Raw genomic sequence first — 26,025 nt, 5'->3', positions numbered from 1 at the left:
AGTGAAGGGTCGAGGATACAGGTGGGGGCTGTATCGCTCCTCAGCGAGGCTTCAGGAGACAGGAGCTGAATCTGGTGTCCAGGCCCTTTTGAGGCCTAGAAACGGGGACTTTATAATAGAATAACGTGCACACTGAGAAACGTGGCAACGTAGCTTTACATAGGCCTGATATTCGTAGTATTCACGAGGACTGGAAACTGGCATACTAGAGGTGGACACAACTGTAATTGCGTCATTAATCGGACATGGGGAATGCATATGCATATTTAATCATGCACACATAACATATTATGGATGACACGTAGGGACACAGAACATGGCAAAATTTACTTTTCCACACAACTATAGTACATAGTATACCACCTCCGTCTTTTGCCCTGAAGAAGTAAATAACATAAAAGGATGGGGGAATCATTTGATGGAGGATTATCTCAAAACCAAGTCTTAGTTGCAGCAAAATGTTTTTATCTAGGAGCTGAACAGCGATACGTTGAGCGCCCCATGGATGGCCTGTCCTGCTTCTCTAGTTTGAAGCTACGCGCTGGTGCTTGCAAACTGAGAATCTCTACATCCTAGTGCACAAAAAAAACATGTTTTATCACCCGTATTTCTTTTACAAGACCTGACCTTGCAGCCAGCAAAGGAAAATGCAAGTGACAAGCCCAGGGACAAATACAAAATGAAGGTAAGATATAAGTGTAGGAAGGTGGATACCTGACTATGGTTACCCCAGATTTTTTGCCTTGTGTTTAGCTGGTTTTCGACTTAGTTGGCCTGGGATCCTACTAATCAGGGTGCCAGGCTATCTGCTCTCTCTGTAAAATGGACCCCATGTACCTTAGGTACGTCTCCAATTGAGAATTGGGTCACCTTGTGAGCCCCTGTACAGTGTACTATAGGTACCCAGGGCATAGGTGCATCCAAGGCCTACCAGGGGCTGCAGCATGTATTATGCCACCCCTGGCTGGCCACCTAAATTGACACAACTGGCTGATCACTCAGCTGGGGCAAGGTTGTGTAATCACCCCTTGCTTAGGTATAGTATCCCTATACCTACCCTATATATAGACACATAGTAACCTATAAGTCATTCCTATGGCAGGCCTTAACAATCCTGGAGGCAGAGTGCTTGGTTATGTGTGAGATGGTGCTCTAGCATGAGCTGAGCCTGTCTGCAGCTTTCGGAACCATGTCCTTATAGCTGTTCTATGATATTGCCATATCATATACTCTTAAGTGCATTATAATCTTCGCGGTTGAATGCTAACTTTGGTTTGGCTTTATCTAAACATGTTGTGTAAGGTGTCATACGCTTTGGAATACTACCCCCTTGCCAATTCTGGTAATGGAGGTAGAATTCCAACCTTCTAGAGGGAGAAGACATGTTGTTGCTGACTAACCCGGTTAAAGTTAACCAGAGCCCCAGCATCACAAAATGGATGCTGCTGCCACAGACACAAGTCTGACCTCCTGCTGCTGGGAGTCCTTCCAGCGAGGGAGGCTTGGACAATAGGTTTCCGGCCTGGAGAGGTGCGAGCACCACCCCAGACAGGATTTTGTGTATTGGGACAGGGAGGGCTGAATAGAATGAGACATGCCTGGGGCACACTAGGTGCTCCATGCATACCCCAGTTCAAACCGGTTGCTGGGGCACTCCAGCCCCCAGCTCTGGCGCGAAACTTCACAAAGGAAAGGGGGTGTACCCCCCCCTTCCTGGTCCCACCCATAGGAGGGAACTAGTGAGTAAACCAGCCCCCTTTAGTTGGATAAAGTTAGGAGCTGACCCAGGAGACTTTAGATTAATCCTGGAATCGAACTGAAGACGAAACTCTGGACCTTTCGACATTCAACTGAAGCTGAAGACTGAAGAATCTCCCTTGCGGCCAAATAGTGACCACCCTGGGCAACCAGGCACCATCCAGCAACTCGACGGCTTGCTTGGTCCCCGTTCCCGCCGGAACCCGAGCACAAAGCCTGACAAGACCTCGACTCCCGTACTCCTCTGACCCCACTGCACGACTCCAGCACAGCTGAGCTCCGTGGAAGGCATCGGAATTCGTGGAAGCAGGCAACTTGGAAAGTCTTCAACTTGTTAACAGCGCAGCTCCTGAGGCATCCTCGAAGCTGTGCCCTGGGGACTGAGACACCCAGACACCGAGCTCCACCTGCACCAAAGACCAGCCCTCCACACTCCACGAGATCTGCGTGGGGCCCTTCTGCTTGTGTTCTGCTCGACGCGTTGTCCGGTTGCTGGGCCGTTGGCTAGTAGCCCTCTGACGACGATCCTTGTGAAAGTCCATCGCTGGTCTGGTTGCTCCAGACTGGCCTTCGCTTCCCTGTACAGGTGAAGTACCTCAGACCCTCCTGGTCTGCACCAGAAGCCTTTTGTGTATCCTGCGTGGGTTGCCTTTGCTTAGGCTTGTTGGCTCCAATCCTGAAGTCGACCCCTCCATCTGCGAGAACCTTTGTGGGACAGCTCCTCTCCAGCACCTGGTCGTCCTCGACGCCTCCTGGTCCGCTTGGCTGCAACGACAAGCTTCACGACAGCACCTGATTGCTCCTCGACGACATCTGGTTCCTTCCTGGTTCCACCCGGTCACTGGCTAGTGACGTAGACTCTGTCCCCTCTGCTTTCAGGTCTTCTTCAACTCCGATCCACCCTTGGATCCACCGGGACATCTTCCTCCTGGCCGCCTGCAGCATCTTCTTCCAAGGCGCGATAGGAAACGACGAGAAAACCCGACACACTTTGACACCTATGCACCCGCAGCCCGTGGGTGAGGTAACGCGAGTACTTCGTGCTCCTGTAGGGATTGACTATCCTAGTGTCCAGTTTTGTTAGTTGTGTAATCCTAGTTAGACCGGAAGTGTCCTAAAACTTCATTACTTACCTTTTTACGTTCCTATTGACTTTCTATTGACTCTCGCGTGAGAGTACTGACTCTGCACGCACCGCCTGTGGGCCTCCTACTCCTAACCTATGGGTAGGATAGTGTAGCCCCAGCGATCCTCTAGGCCCTAGGCCTTTCCCTTTCCCTTTCCAAAGTCGTGGTTCTTATACCACTTACTTAGTATATGGTTGTACGCGTCCCTAGGGCCTAACTGTAAATTGTGCTATTTAAAGTATTTCTAAGAGTAACTTGCTATGTGCTTATGCCTCTGACCTCATAAAGAGTTCAGAGGAGTTTGTTAGTAAATAAATACATATATATTTTATATATATCCTGTGTGGTGTCCTTTCATTTGATATTCAAGGGGTTAAATATGGTAAAACAGCTGGCTTTACACGCCCTCAAGAGTCTTTTAGCCTAAGACTGTTCTGTCCACGCTACCTCTAGGATAGCTGGTCTATAAGGTTGACTTACAACCATCACCATAAGGGTTGTTTGGACTGGTGCAAGATGTTCACTAGAATAGTGAACATCATATACCAGGCCAACGTCTCACAATAAGTCCATTAAAACATATATCCAATACAATAGATTTCCCCTGCACAGCGAAAGCGCTGTGCAGGGGAAACCTAAAAAGAGACTGCAAACAAACAGTTCTGAACCCAACCACTGGATGGTTGGAAAATGCACAGAATACAAATCCAGAACATTCTTAAACCTTTAAGCTATTCCTACAGCGAAGTAATCGTTTCATTCTATACTCTCACATTGTGTTCTTTTATTCTATTCGCGGGAGGGCAGCCATCCCTGCTGTTTTTGTTGGTTTTTTTTTAAAACGGACTTTATTGGCATTTGGTTCATATTACATTTACTTAAGCGGTTCACATATCAAACATTCCTTCATATGTTTACATTACATTAATCTTCCCCTTTTCCTGTTTCAATATCTGTTCAAAGTAAATTGTTCAACCTGTTCCAACGCAGCCACCTACCTAAAATTGTACCTGAAAGCAGCGCAGAGCTGCTTGTTTTTGCTGTTTGTAACCTCCTTGATACTCTACATTTTGCATAGGAATGGTTAGGTCCATGATATGTGCGGGATAAATATGAACAGAATAAAAATAAAGAGTTGTATTCTAATGTTGGAATGCAGAAGCGAACTAGTGATACTAGGTAGTTTTGTGTCCTCACTTTTTATCACTCTGTTAGAAAGATTATTTGATCTACATTCAGTGTGAAAAAAAATTTGCACTTTTGGACCCACCCTTTAAAAAAATTAATTGAGGGCCTAATTTAGAGTCTGGAAAATTTCCAATTCATTCCAGTTTCTGGTGTAAACTCTTAATAGATGTATAATCTACCCGATTAATTTCTTCCATTTTAAGATTGGTATTGTGAATAGATTTAGCCAGTAAAGTTGCCTCCATATATAGTGTTTTCTTCAAAAATAGGAGGATGTTTAATGTGTTTGTTGCATAGGTTTGAGCTTCATTTATGATCTCTACTTTTGTTTGATGCTGTAGTAATTGTGTAAATTATACATTTTTATAGGAAAATCCTCTGGAAAGCTAAATTTGATTACCAGTGTGGCAAACTTGGATACAATGAAGGTACATGTGTCAGAGTCCTCGAAGTCTGTAAGTAGTGACCGTTCATCTGCTCCAAATGGCTCTCGTTGAAAATTAAGTAATGAATTGTTTTGGCCCGTTACAAAGAGTCTATTACATTTTTTCACTATGCCACCATTTTCTTTTTTTTTTTTTTAAATTAAATTTCTTTATGACGTTCGATTTGAGAACAGCAATACATAAAAAAAATCCCACTCAAAGCCCCCCCTCCCTCCGATCTGACATTGCTGACTTCCTTTGCTTACACAGTATCATTGCATCTTCATAAAAAAGGTATACACAGCCATTTAGCCAACAACCCATAATAGGGCAGGCAGCGCTTTATCACAACTGCGAATCGTACGTCCATTAAGAGACACTCTGCAAGACTCGCAATCACAGTACAAAGGTACCACTTTAAGTTCTATCCCAGCCACTCCCGTCTGTACGCCACCCCATACATTAGCTTTGTGTGGCCACATCGGTGCCCTCTTTGTTCGCCAAGTAAATTCGGTACAAGCTCCAGAAGTTCTTAGGCCTACTAGTGGGGGGCTGTAGTTCACTATAATTTTCAGATTGAGTGCAGCAGTAGAGCATGTCATGCGCCCAGCGTTTTGGTGCTGGCAGCGGGCCTCTCATCCAGCAACAAGCCAGTACTCTGCGGGCCACAAGTAGGCCCATGTCCACCAGACGTCTAGCCGCCCTTGGCAGTTTTTTAGTGTACCCTAACAGGGCTACCAGGGGGTCAGGCGTAACTGCTACCTCCGTCAGCTCGCTAATATCAGCAAATATCTGTTCCCAAAAGTCCCAGACACCAGGGCACTGCCAGGCAAGATGTAAGAAGTCTGCTTCTAGGGCGCCACACCTCTCGCATCGAGCAGAATCCCTCAGGCCATACCTACAAAGTCGAGCTGAGGTGTAGTACACCCGATTTAGGAATTTGAAGTGGACCAGCCGATGCCGGCCATTGAGCGATACTTTCTTAGTGATAGTGCAGCAGTATCGCCACGTGTCATCGTCCAGTACAGTGTCTAAGTCAGTCTGCCATGCTAATCGCGCCTTAGTGTATGATTGTAGTGTGTTTGCCTGTGTCAGTTTGTATAGGTTGGACAGCAGTTTCCGGGGCGTAGCAGTTTTAATAACATGTGTAAGCTCAGGGGGCTCCGCCATGTCCCTGCCCAGTAGGTCGCCCAGAGCGCTTCGCACCCTATGGAACTGGAACCGTGTCAGAAGTGGGGGCGTGCCACAGGTTCCCAGTGCTTGCTCCCATGTCTTTGCAACTCCATCAACAAACCGATCACCCGCCGTTTTTATGTTCAGTTTATGTAAGGCAGTGACTACTCCCTTTTCCTCGAGCGGGGGCAGCCATCTGGCCCAGTCCACTGGCATCACCGGTGAATACAGCAACGCACCGTTTTGCATCTGTAAGAGGCTGTGCCATGCATGATTAGTGGCTGTTAAAGAGTCCAGTATGCCCGTTCTGCGATCGAGCGGTCGGAAGATCGTGTGCTGGAGTGAGTCAGGGTTTGCAAAGAGAGTCTCCATGCGGACATGCGGTATGTTCCAGTCCCAATGTAGCCAGGTGTGTAGATGTGACGCCTGGGCTACTCGGTAGTATGCCTCCAGGTCAGGGGCTCCAAGCCCCCCCATGGAGTACGGCATAGTTAGTGTCTTCCATTGGACACTTGGTCATCTGTTGTTGCAGCCGTGCAAAGAACGATTTGGGGAGGACCATTGGTATCGTCATGAACAGAAACAAAAATCTGGGGAGCACAACCCTTTTCATTGGTGATATGCGGCCCATTAGTGACAGAGGGAGCTTTCTCCAGTGAATCACGTCATCTTCTAGCTTGCTAACGGCAGTGCCATAGTTGGCTCTAAAGAGGATTTCCGCGTCCGTGTGCAACTGAATCCCCAGATAGCGGACCGAATCTGTGGTACATTGGAGGGGGTATTCCATTGGCGCTGGTTGCGTGATTGGTGTTAGTGGAAAAGCCAGCGACTTGGTCCAGTTGACCCTCAAGCCAGAGAGCGCCCCAAATCGGACCACTTCTCTGAGGACTGGCGATAGGTTGTTATCAGGGTCGCGTATATACAGCAGGGTGTCGTCTGCGTACATCGACACTATGATCTTATAGCCTGGGAACCCTATGCCCTCGTTTCCGTGGTATTGTCGCAGGGCGCATGCTAGCGGTTCAGCCACCAGGGCATATAGGAGGGGCGAGAGGGGGCATCCCTGCCTAGTTACTCTACTGATGGGGAAGGAGTCCGTGACCAGGTCTCCCATGCGGAGCCGAGCTCTCGGTTCGTGATAGAGCGCCCCTAACATCTGTAGGAATGGCTGCCCTAGGCCCATACACTGCAGTACTATACGTATGAAAGGCCACTCTACGGAATCAAAGGCTTTTTCCATAACTAGGAATACGGCTAGTGCCTTCCTATCTTGTCTCACATGTGCGTATATTGTAGACTAGGTTCCTGCCCGGAATAAATCCTGCCTGGTCCGGGGCGACCAGACTACCAGCAAGGAGCGCCAACCGGGTGGCCAGAACCTTAGCAAACAGTTTGGTATCAACATTCAGAAGTGACAAGGGTCTATATGAGCTGCACTCGTCATGTGGCTTTCCCTGCTTCAGTATGGTAGCCAAGAGTGCCTCCCTCATAGAATGTGGCATGCTGCCCTCCACACATATATCATCGAAAAGGGTTGACAGGTGCGGGAGCAATTGATCCTTAAATGCTTTGTAGAAGCCCGCCGTAAGGCCGTCGGCTCCCGGAGCACTGCTCGATTTCATGCTAGCCAGCGCCTCTAGAATCTCATCCTTTTCAATAGGGTGCATGAGGAATTCCCTGTCAGAGTTGGTCAATGTGGGGATGTCGATGTGGCCTAGGTAGTCATTAATTTCCTCTTCCAGGTCACCGCACTTAGAAGAGTACAGGTCCGAGTAGTATCCTTTGAAGACCTCAGCTATGTCACTTTCGTCTGTAATCGGTTCTCCCGCGGCGGTGTTCACTACCGTGACGTGCTGGCGCCGTCTTGTACCCTTCATGAGGTTGGCTAGTACTGCACTAGGCCTCTCCCCCTCGCCATACACTCGAGCTGTGGAATATTTGCTCATGTGCCTGACCTCCCTGTCTGCTTCTTCGTGATATTCCGCAAGCAGAGTCTTAATCTCTTTTCTCATGGTGTCATCTGCAAGGTTACACTGTCTACGTTCCAGCCTAACTAGTTGTTCCTCAGGGTCCGCCAACCTCCGCCGAATGGCCTTGAGAATGCCCGAGTGTTTTGACATCGCAACTCCTCGGATCTAGACCTTAAAGGCCTCCCAGATTACCTGGAAGCTCTCACCCGAGCCTATGTTGTTTTCGAAAAATGTATCTATGGCCTCAGCCAGCTCTCCCTTAAACACAGGGTCAAGTAGAGAATTAGGCGGGAACCTCCATGTGAATGGCGGTATAGATTTGCCTGGAATGCGTAATTCCAGCAGCACTGGTGAGTGGTCGGATAGTGTTCTGGGCAGAATCCTGCAGTCTCTTATTCGGTCAAAGTGGGAGGAGGAAGCGAGCCAGTAGTCTATCCTAGTGTGGACATTGTGATATGCTGAGTAGTGCGTATACCCTCCCTGTTGAGGATTTCGTAATCGCCATACATCCCCCAAGCCCAGGCAAGTTATTGCACTCTGCAGCTCCAGTGCGTCAGCTGCGGGTCTGCGAGCAGGACCGATTGATCTGTCCAGGGTCGGGTTCATAGTAAGGTTGAAGTCTCCCCCCCCATAGTAGCAAGTTTCTCTGGTCAAATCGCTTGACCTTGGCGGCAACGGTCTTATAGAAGCTGGTGAATCAAAGTTGGGGCCATAGGTATTAACTACTGTGAAATCCACGGCAGGGCCGTAACATCTAGATATAACAAATCTGCCTTCTGTGTCTGTCTCCAGTGTTTGTATCTGTAATTTATACTTGGGGTTCACCCATGTCAAAACCCCTCTGGAGCTGGAAGTAAACCCCGCTGCTGAGATGTTACCCTCCATCCCTTTGCATCTAAGCATGTGACTGTGTGTAGGGAGATGCGTCTCTTGGAGCAGGGGTACGTCTATGTGGTGGCGCTGTAAATAACTGAGGAACTTCCTGACTTTGCGGTGGTCATTCAGGCCACGAACATTCCAGGTGATAGCTTTTAGTCTAGGTGTGTGTGACTTCCCCCCGTCTGTAGCGAGTAGCGATGTCCGCCATAGCGCAACACGTTTGGGCATAAATGGAGCAAGTGTGTATCTGTGCATTCCACATTCGCAAAGTGCAAAGACAGATTGATCAGATTCCCAAGAGTTGCATAACAAACTTCTCTCAAACAGGACAGTACCATCTGTCGTTGTGTGTAACCCAGTTTATCCTTCCTGGAAGAGCAAGGTTGTCTTCTCCCCTAAGTTCCCCCCCCCCCCCCCCCCCCAGCTGAACAGCCCCAACACGGTCTCTTACCCCCCCAAAACCCCTCCAGTCTCCTCCCACAGCAGACCAACCCCAACTTGGCCCAGCATGTCAGTGTCCCCCTGTGAGAAGTTGACCTGATATATGATGGTCACTAGTTCTAGTGATCACCTTGTATCAGTCCAAACAACCCTTATGGTGATTGGTTGTAAGTCAACCTTATAGACCAGCTATCCTAATGGTAGCATGGACAAAGCAGTCTTAGGCTAAACTCTTTTGGCATGTGAAGCCAGCTGTTTTACCACAATATAACCCCTTGAATACCAGATGAAAGGACACCACACAGGTTGTTATGAAAATAAACAGTATATTTATTAATAACAGCACCTCTGAACTCTTTATGAGGTCAGAGGGCTAAGCACATGACAATCTCTTACGAAAAATACTACAAGTTGCACAAATTTACAATGGTGCCCTAGGGGCACGACAAACCATATACTAAGTAAGTGGAATGTGAGAGTCGATAAAAGGAATGGAGCTGTCCAGAGGCTGTTGGATCGATGGGACCACGCTACACTAACTTCAGGTAGGTAATAGGAGGCCCACGGAACGCGTGTGCAGAGTGTGAACTCACACGCGAGATGCGTAACAACGTCTATGGACAGTACAGTTCAAGTTAAAGGTAAGTACGGACAATCCTGACTAGTTAGGACTAAAACGACTGTGGAACTGGACACTAGGACAGTTAAACTACCCTTGAGCACCGAAATGCTCTCGTTACATCACCCACGGGCTGCGGGTGCATAGGTGTCAAAGTGTGTCGGGTTCTCGCGTTGAAGTCAATGGAGCCTGAAAGAAAAGATGCTGCAGGCGACCAGGAGGAAGATGTCCGGTGCGATCCAAGGGTGGATCGGTGAAGTAGAGGACCTGAAAGCAGAGGGGACAGTGTTCAAAGTCACTAGCCAGTGACCGGTGTGGAACCAGGAAGGAACCAGGTGCTGTCGTCGCGATCAGGTGAAGAGTGGACGCTTGACTCTGCAGCCACCTGGACCAGGAGGTGTCTTCGACGACCAGGATGGAGGCACGAGCTGTCCCACGCAGGCTCTCGCTGTCGGTGGTGTTGGATCCGGGATTGGAGTCAACAGGCCTTGGCAAAGGCAACCCACGCGGTGAATGGAAAAGACGTCTGGTGCGGACTAGGAGAGTACGGGGTGCTCCTCTTTTGGAAGGGAGCAAGGGCCAGTCTGGAGCAACCAGACCAGCAGCAAAGATTCAAAGGTTCGTCGTCTAGGAGGCCACTAGCCAGCCGGCAAGTGACCAGACAACGCGTCGAGCAGCAAACAAGCAGAAGGGCCTTACGCAGATCTCGTGGATGCTGGAGGGCTGATCTTCGGTGCAGGGGCTGCTCGGGGCTGGGGCTTCTCAATCCCTAAAGCACTTGGTCGAGTTTACCTCGGGAGTCGTGCTGGAAGCGAAGTGCAGGTTCGTTCAAGATGGCCGGTCCCACGTGTCTCGTCGCACCCGCGGGTCTCAGCTTTGCTGTAGAGGTGAGTTGAGGTCGGAGAGGTCTGGGAATCCGGGTCTCGTCGGGCTCTGAAGTCTGGATCCTCGAGGGAAGACGACAAAGTGAAGCCGCTGGACGCTTGATGGTGCCTGCAGTTGCAGGGTGGACACTCCTTGTCCACAAGGGAGATTCTTCAGTCTTCTGTGGAGCAGAACGTCGAAGGCCAGAGTTTCTTCTTGTTGAATAGTTCAGGATAATCTAATTTGGAATGGGACCAGCTCCTACCTTTATTCTCCTAAAGGGGGCTGCACTACTGACTAGGCCCCTCCCCTGGGTGGGACCAGGAAGTATCCTTTGTCCGGTTTCCCGCCAGAGCTGGGGCAGGGATGCCCCAGCAACTGGTTTGAACCGGTGTATGCACAGGGCACCTTGTGTGCCCCAGGCATGTCTCATTCCTTTCAGGCCTATCCTCCCCAATACACAAAATCCTGTCTGGGGTGGTGCTAGCACCTCCCAAGGCAGGAAACCCTTTGTCCAAGCCATCCTCGCTGGAAGGACTCCCAGCAGCAGGAGGTCAGACATGTGTCTGTGGTGGCAGCATCCATTTTAACAGAGAGAGCAGGAAGCCTGGGGTCCTGAATAGCAGGATCCCAGGCCAACTAAGTCAAAAAACAGCAAATCACCAGGCAAAAAGTTGGGGTAACCATAGTCAGATATCCACCTTCCTACATAACCCCCCCCCCCCCAAGCGAAAGGAGATAAGGCTATCCTTGACCAGGTAAGCCTATATTGCCTGAGTGGCCATATGAGGAGGTGCATGCACTGGCATGGTTACCCCCTATCTCATGGTCCACTAAGCAATCCCTCACCCTAAGGGTATCTGAGGGTCTCCACCATAGGGAATCTCTACCTGTGGTGTGTTTTGGCAAAGTAAAAGGCTGGTGCTGGGATGGAGTACTGAAGTGAGGCTCCACTAATGTTGGGCTCAACTTCCTCCAATCACTATCCACCATATATGCCTTTCTTTCCAGGACTGAGTTGCTGTATGTTCTCAGGGTCAACCTCTGGCTAACTAAAGCTGGAGGCTGGATCCCTCTGTATGGCTTACTGGAGGGACAGGTCAGGTTTGGGGCCCTCAGGTCCCAGGTTTGGCTGTGCCCAACAGTGTCCATCTGTGGGAGGTCCCTAACTAATTTTAAGGGGGATTTCTCAGGAGTTTGTTTTATTTTCACTTGGCTAGGACTACTAGCTTCAGTGCCCTTAATCTGCTGATTGGGAAGTTATTTTGGACAGTGGGCCCTTTGGGGTCTACCACTGGCCTCCCTGGCCTCCACAGCCCTGGGCTGACTGAGGCAGGGTAGAGAGGGGCAGGTTACCTGCTCCAGACTGGGTCCCACCTTGGAAGGGTCCACTGACATCAGGGGTTCTGCCAGGCTAGGCCTGACTACCTCTGGGGCAGTTCCTTCACAAGGGGTAAGATCAGTTCCCTGAGGAGGCTGATCCTTTCCTAAAGTCTGGTGAGAGGGAGATTTCTCTTCCTCCACAATGCTCTCTGTTTGAGTGGAGTGATCCATAGTTTCAGGCTTCACAACACTATTACCAGTCTGAGTTTGGGCTGTGGCCATCACAACCCCACCAACCTTTTCAGGAGGGGACTCAGTTTGGGTATGGGCTGTTACCATCACAGCCCTGCTAACCTTCTCAGGGAAGGAATCTGTCTGAGATTGGGCTGAGACTGGCACAACCCTCCTAACCTGTTCAGGGAGGACATCTTGGACTGGGGCTGTGGCCATCACAGCCCCACTAACCTTTCCATGTAGGTTTACCATTTTAAAATGGGTTTCTTGTTCTACCTCAGCCCAGGCTGAGATCTCTAAATCATTCCCCAGTAGGCAATCTACAGGCAAGTTTGATGACACTGCCACTCTCTTGGGGCCAGTGACACCTCCCCAGCTGAGATTTACCACTGCCATGGGATGGTTTTTCTGCACTCCATCAATGTTTGTCACCTGGTATGTGGCACCAGGTATAAGTTGCCTTGAGGGGACTAGGCTCTCAGTCACCATGGTGATGCTCGCCCCTGTGTCTCTATAGGCCTCAACTTTCAGACCATTGATGAGGGGCTCCTGTCTGTATTTGCCCAAAGTGTTGGGACAATCAGTGAAGTTGGCAAACCCCATGCCAGTCTCACAGACAAGAGTATCTGAGTTAGGGGACCTGGTTAGGCCAGAGTCCCCAGGAACTCCCAAAGTAAATCCACCCAAATTCTTGGGGGCACTCCCACCACCTGGGGGATTACTACTAGTAGTAACAGGAGGTTTAGGAGTGTTACTTTGGGGGTATGTTCTCCTTATTGTTGTTGACCCTTGGGCAACTGCTGTCAGTTTTCCAATGGCCTACCTGTTTGCAGGTATAGCAATAAGGTTTCTTCTGGGCATTGGAAGGATTCTGGGACCCACCCCCCTCAGAGGATTTTTGGGGCCCTGATGTGGTTTGATCCGTAGATTTATTCCCACCCTTCTCTTGAGGCTTGGTTGATTCCTTCTTTTGGTCACCACCTTGGTTCTTAGGCCTAATCCTGGTTCTGACCCATTTGTCTGCCCTCTTACCCAATTCTTGTGGAGAGGTCAGATCAGAGTCTACCAGGTGCTGGTGTAATAACTGGTTCTGACAATTATTTAAGACTTGCTCTCTCATAATTAGATTATACAATCCTGTGTAATCAGTAACCTTACTTCCCAGTAGCCAGCCTTCCAGAGCCTTAGTGGCACAATCAACAAAGTCAGTCCAATCTTGAGCCTGAGTTTTCTGGGTATCCCTGAACATCAACCTGTACTGTTCAGTGGTTAAGCCAAACCCATCAATCAGTGCAGTTTTCAAGACTTGGTAATCATTAGTATCCTCATCTCTAACAGTGAGGAGCTTGTCTCTACCTTTACCTTCAAAGGAGAGCCACAATATAGCTGCCCACTGGCTCTGGGGTACCTGCTGTACTTTGCAGGCTCTCTCCAAAGCAGTCATCCACTTGTGGATATCATCTCCTGTCTTATAGGAGGGCACTATTTTACTCGGGTGTCTATTATCAAAACTCCTGTCTTTATCCTTAGGGATATTGCTGCCACCAGTGGGGACTACCCCACTCAACTGTTGCTCCCTAGCAAAGGCGGGCTTTCCTTTGGCAAGGGCAAGTTCTTCCCTCTGGATCCTCCGATTAGCCTGCTTCATCCTTGCTTCATGCTCTCTAGTCTGAGGGAAAGTCATTCTCCTCTGGGGAGAAGTCATTCTCCTCTGAGCAGAGCCATGAGAGTGCACAGATCTATTGGAGTCCCTAGAATGAGATCTATCTCTCCTAGCTCCAAAGTTAGGCCTGCTTAGGGTCAGTACTGGGGGTCCCCCAGATCCTTCCCTATGTAGGTCTAAGTTGGCCCTTGTAAGTCTGCTGACTAACTCAGGACCTTTGTCTGCCTCATCCCCAGAGGTGTCCTCTTCTTCCTCCTCCTCCTCTACATTCTTTGTTTCAGGGAGGTCTGGATCACCAAGTGTACCTTCTAAGGGGGGCATGTTCCTATCTGGATTAGAGGGGTCTGTGTTGGCAGCCCTTCTGGCATCATATGTCTCTAAGAGACCTAACCGAAAAGGAGTGGTAGGGTTAGAACCCTGTTTCAATTTCCTGGAGGTACACAATTGTCTCATCTCCTAGAAACTGAGAGCTGCATATCTGGAAAGGACCTGTGGAGGGTCACTAACCACTAGGGGAGTCTCTGAAGACTCTCCATGGGTAGGCATGCTTCTAGTGAGGTTTAAGTGATGCACCTACCTACACTATGGGTTTTCCTACTGATCCCTTGCTAAGAGTTGTAGTCAGGGTGTGCTAGGCCCTTTCTACTACAACAGCTGGTTCAGTAGAACTCAGAGTATTTCTAAGCTTGTTATATGTACCTAGAGTACCTTATGTGATCTTTCAAATGATATTTCAAGATTATATGTGGTAAAAACAACAGCAAGCTCAAATCCCAACCGCTGCACACCAATGTGAGAAGTTGGCCTGATATATGATGCTCACTAGTTCTAGTGATCACCTTGTATCAGTCCAAATAACCCTTATGGTGATTGGTTGTAAGTCAACCTTATAGACCAGCTATCCTAATGGTAGCATGGACAAAGCAGTCTTAGGCTAAACTCTTTTGGCATGTGAAGCCAGCTGTTTTACCACAATATAGCCCCATGAATACCAGATGAAAGGACACCACACAGGTTGTTATGAAAATAAACAGTATATTTATTAATAACAACACCTCTGAACTCTTTACGAGGTCAGAGGGCTAAGCACATGACAATCTCTTACGAAAAATACTACAAGTTGCACAAATTTACAATGGTGCCCTAGGGGCACGACAAACCATATACTAAGTAAGTGGAATGTGAGAGTCGATAAAAGGAATGGAGCTGTCCAAAGGCTGTTGGATCGATGGGACCACGCTACACTAACTTCAGGTAGGTAATAGGAGGCCCACGGAACGCGTGTGCAGAGTGTGACCTCACACGCGAGATGCGTAACAACGTCTATGGACAGTACAGTTCAAGTTAAAGGTAAGTATGGACAATCCTGACTAGTTAGGACTAAAACGACTGTGGAACTGGACACTAGGACAGTTAAACTACCCTTGAGCACCGAAATGCTCTCGTTACCTCACTCACGCGCTGCGGGTGCATAGGTGTCAAAGTGTGTCGGGTTCTCGCGTTGAAGTCAATGGAGCCTGAAAGAAAAGATGCTGCAGGCGACCAGGAGGAAGATGTCCGTTGCGATCCAAGGGTGGATCGGTGAAGAAGAGGACCTGAAAGCAGAGGGGACAGTGTTCAAAGTCACTAGCCAGTGACCGGTGTGGAACCAGGAAGGAACCAGGTGCTGTCGTCGCGATCAGGTGAAGAGTAGACGCTTGACTCTGCAGCCACGTGGATCAGGAGGTGTCTTCGAAGACCAGGATGGAGGCACGAGCTGTCCCACGCAGGCTCTCGCTGTCGGCGGTGTTGGATCCGGGATTGGAGTCAACAGGCCTTGGCAAAGGCAACCCACGCGGTGAATGGAAAAGACGTCTGGTGCGGACTAGGAGAGTCCGGGGTGCCCCTCTTTTGGAAGGGAGCAAGGGCCAGTCTGGAGCAACCAGACCAGTAGCAAAGATTCCAAGGTTCGTTGTCTAGGAGGCCACTAGCCAGCCGGCAAGTGACCAGACAACGCGTCGAGCAGCAAACAAGCAGAAGGGCCCCAAGCAGATCTCGTGGATGCGGGAGGGCTGATCTTCGGTGCAGGGGCTGGGGCTTCTCAATCCCCAAAGCACTTGGTCGAGTTTACCTCGGGAGTCGTGCTGGAAGCGAAGTGCAGGTTCGTTCAAGATGGCCGGTCCCACGTGTCTCGTCGCATCCATGGGTCTCAGCTTTGCTGTAGAGGTGAGTTGAGGTCGGAGAGGTCTGGGAATCCGGGTCTCGTCGGGCTCTGAAGTCTGGATCCTCGAGGGAAGACGACAAAGTGAAGCCGCTGGACGCTTGATGGTGGCTGCAGTTGCAGGGTGGACACTCCTTGTCCACAAGGGAGATTCTTCAGTCTTCTGTGGAGCAGAACGTCGAAGGCCAGAGTTTCTTCTTGTTGAATAGTTCAGGATAATCTAATTTGGAATGGGACCAGCTCCTACCTTTATTCTCCTAAAGGGGGCTGCACTACTGACTAGGTCCCTCCCTTGGGTGGGACCAGGAAGGGGGGTGGCTACACCCCCTATCCTTTGTCCGGTTTCCCGCCAGAGCTGGGGCAGGGATGCCCCAGCAACTGGTTTGAACTGGTGTATGCACAGGGCACCTTGTGTGCCCCAGGCATGTCTCATTCCTTTCAGGCCTATCCTCCCCAATACACAAAATCCTGTCTGGGGTGGTGCTAGCACCGCCCAAGGCAGGAAACCCTTTGTCCAAGCCATCCTCGCTGGAAGGACTCCCAGCAGCAGGTCAGACATGTGTCTGTGGTGGCAGCATCCATTTTAACAGAGAGAGCAGGAAGCCTGGGGTCCTGAATAGCAGGATCCCAGGCAAGTCAAAAACCAGCAAAACACCAGGCAAAAAGTTGGGGGTAACCATAGTCAGATATCCACCTTCCTACACCCCCCCCAATACACCCCTAATGAACTCAGGAAATCCCCAATGGAGACCAACAGTGCACACAGCGCAAGGGCCGAGGTTGCCAAGTGTAGTAGTCTTAACTTCAGTTGGTACCTGCGCAATCATCGCCCCCGGCGCCATCGCCAGAGATTGCAGCCCAGCGCAAGCCGTCAGGGTATTGTTAAACTACAATAACATATGAGCTGTTTAATGCGGCTACCGCCCGGATCGCCCCGGGCAAGACCCGGTGATCAACCTAAACCAGTATGGGATTTGCACGTAGTAGCCATCAAGTGTATGCGTTCTAAGTGTGACAGTATTAGGTAAAGCGAAACAGTCTCACCCACAGGTCGAATCCTCTGGACTCCCGCGGTTCCCCCCACAAAGTCGTGAGTATTGTGCACTCCAGAGCCCGGACGCTTCATGCGTTAATGCCGAGCCCCGAGTCCAGGTCAGATCGCCCAGCAAACAGCCAAGTCTCTGTGTGGAGCACAACCCCTAGACCATGTAACATTTCTAGTCTTGTTTCTCCAATTGGCTGCTGTGTTCCTCTTTGACGGTCTGCCTCCTGGGGCTGCCCCTGCGCTCCTTTGTCCAAACTTTCAATGCTTTTTGGAGGTCTTTAAGGTCCGTGAAAATGTGAGAATGGCCCTGCCGATTAATTCTCAATTTTGTTGGATATAGCATGGCGTAGTCCAGCCCAGGGTCTCGGAGCTGTTTCTTATATGGAGCAAAGTGCCTACGTTCTTCTTGCACCTTCGCTGTGAAGTCCGGATACCAAGAGATGTCCGATCCCTCATATTGCAGTGTCTGTTTTTCGCGTGCTATTCGCAGGGCCGTGTCCCTATCTCTATAATTCAGAAGCTTGGCGATGATCGGCCTCGGGGAGCCCGTGGCTTCGGACGCGGGCCCAGCGTGCGGTGCGCCCTCTCCACTATGAACATCGGCAAAAATGCGTCAGCAGCCAGCAGCGTGGTCAGCAGCTTCTCAACAAATAGCTCCATTTTCCCAGTCTGGGTAGTCTCCGGTACTCCCGTAATTCGTATGTTCGATCTTCGGGAGCGGGCTTCCAAGTCTTCCGATTTATCTTGAATGACCTGCAAAATTCTGTCATACTGCTTTCGGTCTTTATCCTGTTCCGATTGAGCTTCTTCCACTTCTGTTATGCGCCTCTCCGCCAGATCCAGGCGCTCCTTATGTTTATCCACGCTTTCTGTCATGCGGAAAGAGAGCGCATCGATCTTAGAGCCCAGGGATGCCATGCTGTCTTGTAGGCCCTTTTCCATCGTCACCAGCAAAGCTTTAATGTCTGAGTAAAATGAGCTTTCCGCCCCTCTAGTCTGTGGCGCAGCCTCCGTTTCCTGCGAATCTGGGGCCTTAGTGCGGCGTTGCTCGAAGGGCAGCTTAGTTTGGGTTTTGTCTACTTTGCCCATGTTGCCCTCGAGGCCTCGAGCAACTCCTGGTCAGATCTCTCACAACCCCTAGTCTACACCACACCGTGTGCTCAGCAACCCAGCACTCTGGCCAGTCAGCAGTAGCTACTCCAGTCGGTTCACGCAGCAGACGGGTCCGAGGAACGCAGCCAGGTCACCCGGCCGGGACTGTCTACACTGGGGATCCGGGTATATAGCACTCTCCCCTGCTGCTCCTTTAGGCCTGCACCAGGGCACACCACCAAGACGCCACCAAGACGGGCCACCCTCACCGCCTGTGATCGTGTAGGGCAGTCTGGGCAAACCTCTCGCAACAGCAATGCCGTCCCACGTGGTCTCACTAAGCTGCAGGCAGTACCAAGAAGCCCAGGGGCCCAACTGCCCAGCTCCGGAGGCCACGTGCTGTCACCATAAAGGCTCTGGGCCGCTTAAATCATGTCCGGAAAGTTCAGCAACAGAAACGGGACATCACTCGGTTCCGCAAAGTGGGGGGGAGGTCGTAGGGGCTCCAGCAATCCGAGTCTCGGGGTTTTCAAGCTCGACTCCGATGGCGTGCCTCCAAACTGCTCGTGGGAGACTCCCCCTCCAAACGTGCTGGGTAATGCAGACCGCGTGGGTCCAACCCGATCCTCTCCTGTGCCTCAGTTACTGCCCCCGGGCCCCCGCAGCCTTCCGCCGCCGTACCGGGTTGAGGCCCCGCCGGGCAGCCGCACGTCAGGGCACACACGCCGGTTGGCGTCCAAAATCCAGGCCGGGGATGAGGGGCCTAGGGTGCCGGTTCCTGCTCTCGCGCTGCCGAGACCTCTGTATGCCTTAGCGTCGCCGTTGTTGTTCGCACCGGACAGTAGTGGATTTCGGTCAGGTATGCGCACCACTTTATCCCCTCTGATTTTTGAAGGATTATTTAGGCGATGGTGCGGAGCTCTGGAATCAAGCGTCTGCCATCGGAGCTGGCAAGCTCCGCCCCCCTATGCCACCATTTTCTATTACATTTTAAACATTTGTAGTTCTGGTTTCCTTGTAATTATATTGAAATAATGGTTTTCTTGATTACGGTTTTCTTGATTATTTCAATATAATTTTTCACATAACTGCTTTACCCTTTTAGCTACGGACCCAGTAGGCTTCCACATGTCTGTGGAGACCATCTTTTATGTTGGAGCATCTGCTTTATGGCATTCACCCCATGATAAACAGTTATTTAATGTTGGTTCCCTCTTATCACGAGAGACCCAGCCAACAAAGCATTAGGTCATCTTTTGGACATTATTTAAACTACATTGTGAAGCACATATATTTCTTTCAGCATTTAAAGGGTTAAACATAGCTAAAGTATTATTTGGTAAGGAAATTGTTACTTTATTTAGTGTTCCTAGCCTGTAGTTTTTCAAAATGTGTGGATTCTAGCCTCATTATTTTTCACAGAGCATTATGACGCATTTAGTACCACAGGTTGATATAATACTGTTAATAGCTCACAGCATCAGCAATATAGGAGGTGAACATCATAGTACACCCTTACCTAGAAACTGAATGAAACATCTTCAAATGGGAATGGTAACAATGTGATAAATGTTAAACACCATACAGGGAGCCTCGCGCACAGCATATTCAGCTACACACATAAGGCAAAACGTATAAAGCCATGAGCTGTCTCATGGTGGATTACGGTGCCACATACACAGTTCTGAGGAAGACCCCTTTGTAAGGATTGAAGTCGCCTATGTGATTTTGGAGTAGAAACGTCGACTTTGCCATAATTTGATGCCAGTTGGGTCAACAGTGCTTTCTCACTGTGCCTATGTGATATAGACAATGGCTGTTAATCTACTGTCAATTAATTGTCTGTCTGGGCAAGCCCTTGTTTCATTGTAAATAGCATTGTGATGTATATATTTTCTGATAGATACATCTGTCTTGTGGATTCCTCACCTTGTGAATATCCCCCTTGCGCCAGCAACGTTCGGAAAATTCTTTGTAGCACGCCGGCGTGGACGACTGTGGTTCCAAAAATCCACATACTCCTTCTCAGGGGTCTTACCAATAGGTAGTCCATTCAAAAGCAGCAAAGGAATTGACAGAGAATCTGAAATATGAAAAGACATCTTTATTATATACAACTGTGAGGCTACGTCGCCCAGCCACGCCTAAAAGCGACTGAATGAGATAGCCTGCCTTCATGGACTCCGCACAGTCCTTTTATACAGATTTTTATGCCTTAGGCACATATTTGAAATACATTCCTAGAACGTGCACACAGATGCAAAACCCACTTTCAAGATAAGTCCAGGCCATAAACAATGTCCACATAATGAATACATTCTTTAGCTGACAAGGCCGGATAACCCCAAAACAGTAAGATCACAGCCCATGGCATAAATAGCTCGTGGAGGCAGGAACAGGGACAGATGGAAGTGAGATAGGCAGGGTGCGTGCGCGATGAAAAGGTTTATGGCATGTTGGGCCTAGATGCTATCTTGCTCGGCCACTGGGAGGGGAACTGACCAAACAGGCTCGGCCTGGGGCAATGGTTTAACCTGGTCCAGGTCAGGAAAAAGTCAAACAAGGTGTACGTGGCTTTTTGGGATCGAATTTAGCTGTGTGTTATAGCCTATGTAAAGGGCAACACACAACATGGCTGCTTGTACACAAAATGGGTGCCAAGGGTTCAAAACGAAAATGACAATTTCGAGGTGAAATTGTTACTGGAACAGAACGAAAATGCTTGTACATAGTGTACTGGCCATTCTCGGTCTTTTGATATAAAAATCGTCATGCTATGACAAAGTTTATTACATGAGTCCAAATTTAAAGTACTACACGACGTCATAGGAGCACGGCATCGCGCGCGACTCCGTCTGACGTCACCGACTCCTTATAAGACCCACGTCGGCGTGATGATGTCAGTTCCCTTGTTTCCGCGTCGTCGACGCTAACGGTTTCCGGGATCTTCTGTGATTCAGATAGTAACTTGTTACTATTTTGTGTTACTGTTTCTCTGTTGAGTGTTTCTTCTTCGCCGAGGATGTCGTCGAGGAAGACGGGGTTTAAGCAGTGCGGATCGTGTGCCCGAATGATGTCGATTACCGATCCGCATGGCGATTGTTTGTGGTGTCTTGGATCGGACCATGATGTTAAGAGCTGCCGTTCCTGCTCTAAGATGAACCCTAAGGCTCTGCGAGAGCGTGAGGCTAAGCTTCTACTTGCAAAGGTGAAAGGAAGAGAGGCTGGGAGGTCTTCGAGGTCGGCGTCCAGACGTTCGAGGTCGAGACAGAAGTCACGATCGAGGTCTAGGTCGAGATCGGCTTCGAGGTCGAGGTCCAGAGTGAGGTCGAGGTCCGGAGAGAGGTCGAGGTCCGGATCCAAGTCGGCTTCGGGTCATGCTTCGGGCTCCTCGAAGAAGAAGCACAAGAGGAGGAAGCATAGCTCTAGACATCACTCTGGCAAAGAGTCTTCGGATTCGAAGAGGAAGTCTCGAAAACATCATAAGGACTTCGTGTCTCCTTCTCCTATGCAGTCTCTTGGAGGTTCCCCGGTTCCGGAGCAAGAACCGGATCCGGAGTCGCACCATTCTTCGGAGCATGAAGGAGATGAGGAGGTTCCTCGGGCTCCGACTCCGGTGGAAGACCCTGTGAATAAAGAGGGCCAGGATGAACCGATGCCGGAGCAGCCGTTGGGTTCGTACCCTCCCTTTCCTGCCTGGGCAGGACCCCTCGCATTTCCTGAATGCTATGTTTGGCGTTTATGCAAGGGCAATGTACCCCACTGGTGCACCGGCTGGTCCCATGGGTCCATTGTCTTTTAACTTGGGCGTCCCTCAAGCTTACGCTCCGGCACCTTTTATGCCATTTATGCCGGCGCCTTATACCCCCTGGGTCGGTACGGCGCCGCCGAGGTCGTCGACTCCGCAAACGTCTTCGCCGGCTCTGGAACGACCTCGTGAGTCGGATCGAGGTGCCACGACGGTTCGTGAGTCTCGTCCTCCAGCTGCCCGGGTTCCTCGTTCGACGCCGGTTCCGGCTCCGTCGGAGTCTTTACCGGATCCGTCGACTTCGATTCGCATGGAGTGGTCGAGGCGCAGGGCTCAGCGCCTCTTGGAGGAAAAGAGGTATGAAGATTCTGAGGTAGAGGAAGGAGAACTTCTGGATCAAGGGGACTGTTTTGAGGACCTGCATAGTGCTAGTGGCCTGGAACTCTTTCCTGAGTGGGGTTTGCCATCAGTTTCTGATGCACCATCTAAGGACGTGGCACCCTACCATGTTGTAATGAGGAAGGCTGCGGATCTGCTCAATCTGACTTTGCCTACTGTTGAGTACAAGCCCAACATCCTCACGGAGGTTTTACACTCGCCTTCATCTATTATAGAGCCTACGCTTCCATTCACTGAGGCTTTGACTGAGCCAATAATGGAGGTCTGGAAAAGACCCTTGACTGCTCCTGCGGTTTCCAGGTCGGTGGCAAGACGTTACAGGGTGGCTCCTGGTGACCCTGAGTTTCTCTCTTCACATCCTTCTCCGGAGAGTCTGGTTGTGCAGGCCGCTTGTTCCAACAGGTCTGCAGGTTCATTTCCTCTGGTGCCAGCAGATAAGGACTCTAAGAAATTGGACCAGTCTGCAAATAAGATTTTCTCCTCGGGTAGCATGGCTCTAAAATCTTCTAATGCTACTTGCCTGCTAGGGAGATATGTTCATGCATTGATGGACTCTGTGAAACAGTTGTCATCTAAGCTTCCGGAGGATGATAGAAAGAACTTCAATGAGGTGGTCTCTGATACTCAGGCTGCAACCCCCTTGGTAATTCAGAGTGGCATGGACACGGCGGACTCTGTTGCCAGGATTATGGGCTCTACTGTTGCCACCAGAAGGGCTGCATGGCTGAAATCTTCTGATTTTTCAGCAGATGTACAATCCATTTTAATGGACTTGCCATTTTATGGTACAGGCCTCTTTGGGGAATAAAGCGGATGTGGCCTTGGAGAGGTTCAAAGATAGCCGGGCAACGGCAAGGTCTTTGGGTCTTCAGGCTAGAGGTTCTGCCACTAGGAAGTTTAGGGGATTTGGTAGATCCACTTTTCGTTCCTACAAGCAAGGCCAGCAGCAGCAGCAGAACCCTTTGTATAGATCATACAGAGGGAAACAAAGGGGCCATGCTCGTGGACGCCAGGCCTCCTCCTCCTCTACTTCCTCCTCTAATACCCTCCCCCCACCTACAACAGCAAAGCAGCCCTAGATCCGCCATTCTGGATCATGCGGGTCCGGTAGGGGGTCGGCTTACTCATTTTCTACGGGATTGGGAATCGGTTACATCAGATCTTTGGGTTCTCAATCTCGTAGGAAATGGGTATGCACTTCCTTTTCAGGAGTTCCCTCCCAATTACCCTACTTGCCAAGGTTATTGTTCGGAGGACCATCTGCTTCTCCCGCAGGAAGAAGTCCTGGCACTTTTCCGAAAAGGTGCGATAGAGGTGGTTCCAGAGCAGGAAAGGGGTCAGGGGTGCTACTCCCGGTATTTCGTGATTCCCAAGAAGGATGGCAGGTTACGTCCAATCCTGGACCTCAGGATTTTGAACCTCTATCTCAAACAGGAGAAGTTCAAAATGCTCACACTTGTACAGGTTCTTCAAGCGCTGTTGGAAGAAGACTGGATGGTGTCGATCGACTTGCAGGATGCGTATTTTCACATCCCCATTCTGAAGTCGCACAGAAAGTATCTCCGTTTTACGGTGGGATCACAGCATTACCAGTTTGCGGTCCTTCCGTCTGGACTTACTACTGCGCCACGAGTTTTCACCAAGGTGATGTCAGTGGTGGCTGCGCATCTCAGAAGGTCGGGGGTTCCTGTGTTCCCCTATCTGGACGACTGGCTGATCAAAGCAGAGTCGCCGGAGAAGGTGCTCCATCATCTGCAGGAGACAACGCAGCTCTTGTACAGATTGGGTTTTTCGATAAACGTGCCCAAGTCTCACCTGGTGCCCTCCCAGCGCAACCTGTTCATAGGTGCGGTACTGGACACTACTGTATGTCGCGCATTCCCTCCACCTCAAAGGATTCGCGACATTCAGGAAATGGTTCCTTTATTCTACAATGGAGCGGTTGTTCCAGTCCTGAAGGTCCTTCGTCTGCTCGGTCTGATGGATTCTTGCATTCTGTTGGTCAACCATGCACGCTGGCACATGAGGGCACTCCAGTGGTGCCTCCGCAGGCAGTGGTATCAACACAACGGAGATCTCTGGGAGTCAGTGAGGATCTCCGGAGAAACTGCAGCGGATCTGTCATGGTGGAGCGTGGAGGGCAATCTGTCTCAGGGAAAGCCTTTCCATCTACCTCCATCGGTTGCCACAGTGATAACGGATGCATCCACTCTCGGGTGGGGTGCTCATCTGGGGGATCTGGAGATCAAAGGTCTTTGGTCTCCGGAGGAAAGGTTGCTTCATATCAACCTTCTAGAGTTGCGGGCGATACGTCTGGCGCTCAAGGCCTTCCTCCCTTCCCTTCGCGGTCAGTCGGTTCAAGTCCTGACGGACAACACGACCGTGATGTGGTATATCAACAAGCAGGGAGGAGTGGGGTCGCAGTGTCTCTGCAGAGAGGCTCTGTGTCTCTGGTCCTGGGTTCAGGACCATCAGATTTGTCTGATGGCAAATCATCTAGCCGGAGTTCTGAACGTTCGTGCAGACGTCTCAGTCGGCAGTTCTCTGCCGACCACGAGTGGAGGCTTCACCCGGAGGTTGTTCACGACATCTTTCAGATGTGGGGGACTCCTCGGGTGGACTGCCTGTCATTCTGCAGTCTCCAGTATCCGATGCAAGGAGCTTTGGGGGACGCGTTTCAGTTGAGTTGGGGAAATCAACTCCTTTACGCGTTTCCTCCCATACCCTTGATTCCTCGGGTTCTGAGGAAGATTCGCCAGGATCGGGCCCAAGTCATATTGGTCGCCCCGGACTGGCCAAGAAGGGTGTGGTACACGGACCTTCTCCACCTCTCCTCTCACCCGCCGCTCCGTCTCCCTTTCAGGGCAGACCTCCTCTCTCAGATGGAGGGGCAAGTTCTACACCCCCACCTCCAGACATTACACCTTCATGCCTGGAGATTGAACGGGGCAACTTGAGTTCCTTTTCTCTCCCTCACGATGTGGTGGATGTCATTCTTTCTGCCAGGCGTGTCTCTACTAAGTCCATCTATTCGTATAGGTGGTCTAAATTTGTCTCTTGGTGTAGGGAGAGGGATGTTGACCCTTTGAAGGCTCATTTGTCTGACATTTTGCAGTTTGCTCTTTCTCTGGCGCAGCAAGGATTTGCTGTTGCCACGGTCAAGGGGTATCTTTCAGCCTTATCGGCATTTCTCTGTTTGCCGGATCAGCCTTTTTAAGTCTCCGGTGGTTTTAAGATTTTTGAAGGGTCTCACTAATAAGTTCCCTCCAACTCCTTTTGTTGTTCCTCATTGGGATTTGAATCTTGTGTTAACCTATTTGATGGGTTCTCCCTTCGAACCCTTGCACAAGTGTCCCATGAGGCTTCTTTCATTTAAAACGGTCTTCTTGGTTGCAATTACCTTGGCAAGGAGGGTAAGTGAGCTTCAAGCTCTTAGTTCCAAGCCCCCATTCTTGACCATTCATGCTGAAAGAATGGTTCTCAGGACCAGGGCTGCTGTTCTTCCTAAGGTGGTAACTCCCTTCCATCTAGGACAATCCATTACCCTTCCTACCTTCTATCCTCCCCCACACCCTTCCAAGGAGGAGGAGAGGCTTCATCGCTTGGACCCAAAGAGAGCAGTTAGTTTCTATCTTGATAGGACTAAAGACTATCGTATTGACGATCAGCTCTTCGTGGGTTTTGCTGGCTGCAAGAAGGGCAGAGCGGTGCACAAGCGCACACTTTCCAGATGGATAATCCTGTGCATCAAGATTTGCTACTCTCTGGTGGGTAAGGACCCTCCTGAGGGTATTAGAGCTCATTCAACTAGGGCATAGTCTGCAACATCTGCTTTGTCTAGAGGTGTTCCTGTTGTGGACATTTGCAGAGCCGCGAC

At 50.1% G+C, this 26,025-nt stretch overlaps 1 protein-coding gene across 2 annotated transcripts in view; it reads left to right on the top strand.

The window, feature by feature from the left end:
* The window catches only part of CPAP (centrosome assembly and centriole elongation protein), a 442,941-nt gene that overhangs the window by 208,275 nt on the left and 208,641 nt on the right, over window positions 1–26,025 (top strand). For both annotated transcript variants that reach the window (XM_078657064.1, XM_078657065.1), the window contains exon 12: window positions 4,443–4,528. In XM_078657064.1, the coding sequence (XP_078513190.1) occupies window positions 4,443–4,528 (86 nt within the window). The remainder of the gene's footprint in view (window positions 1–4,442; window positions 4,529–26,025) is intronic.

This window comes from Lissotriton helveticus, chromosome 8 (genome assembly GCF_964261635.1).
Source record: "Lissotriton helveticus chromosome 8, aLisHel1.1, whole genome shotgun sequence".
In the NCBI taxonomy this organism is placed as follows: Eukaryota; Metazoa; Chordata; class Amphibia; order Caudata; family Salamandridae; genus Lissotriton; species Lissotriton helveticus.
Note: the sequence above shows the minus strand (reverse complement) of the source record. Positions and strands in the feature narration are given on the sequence as shown.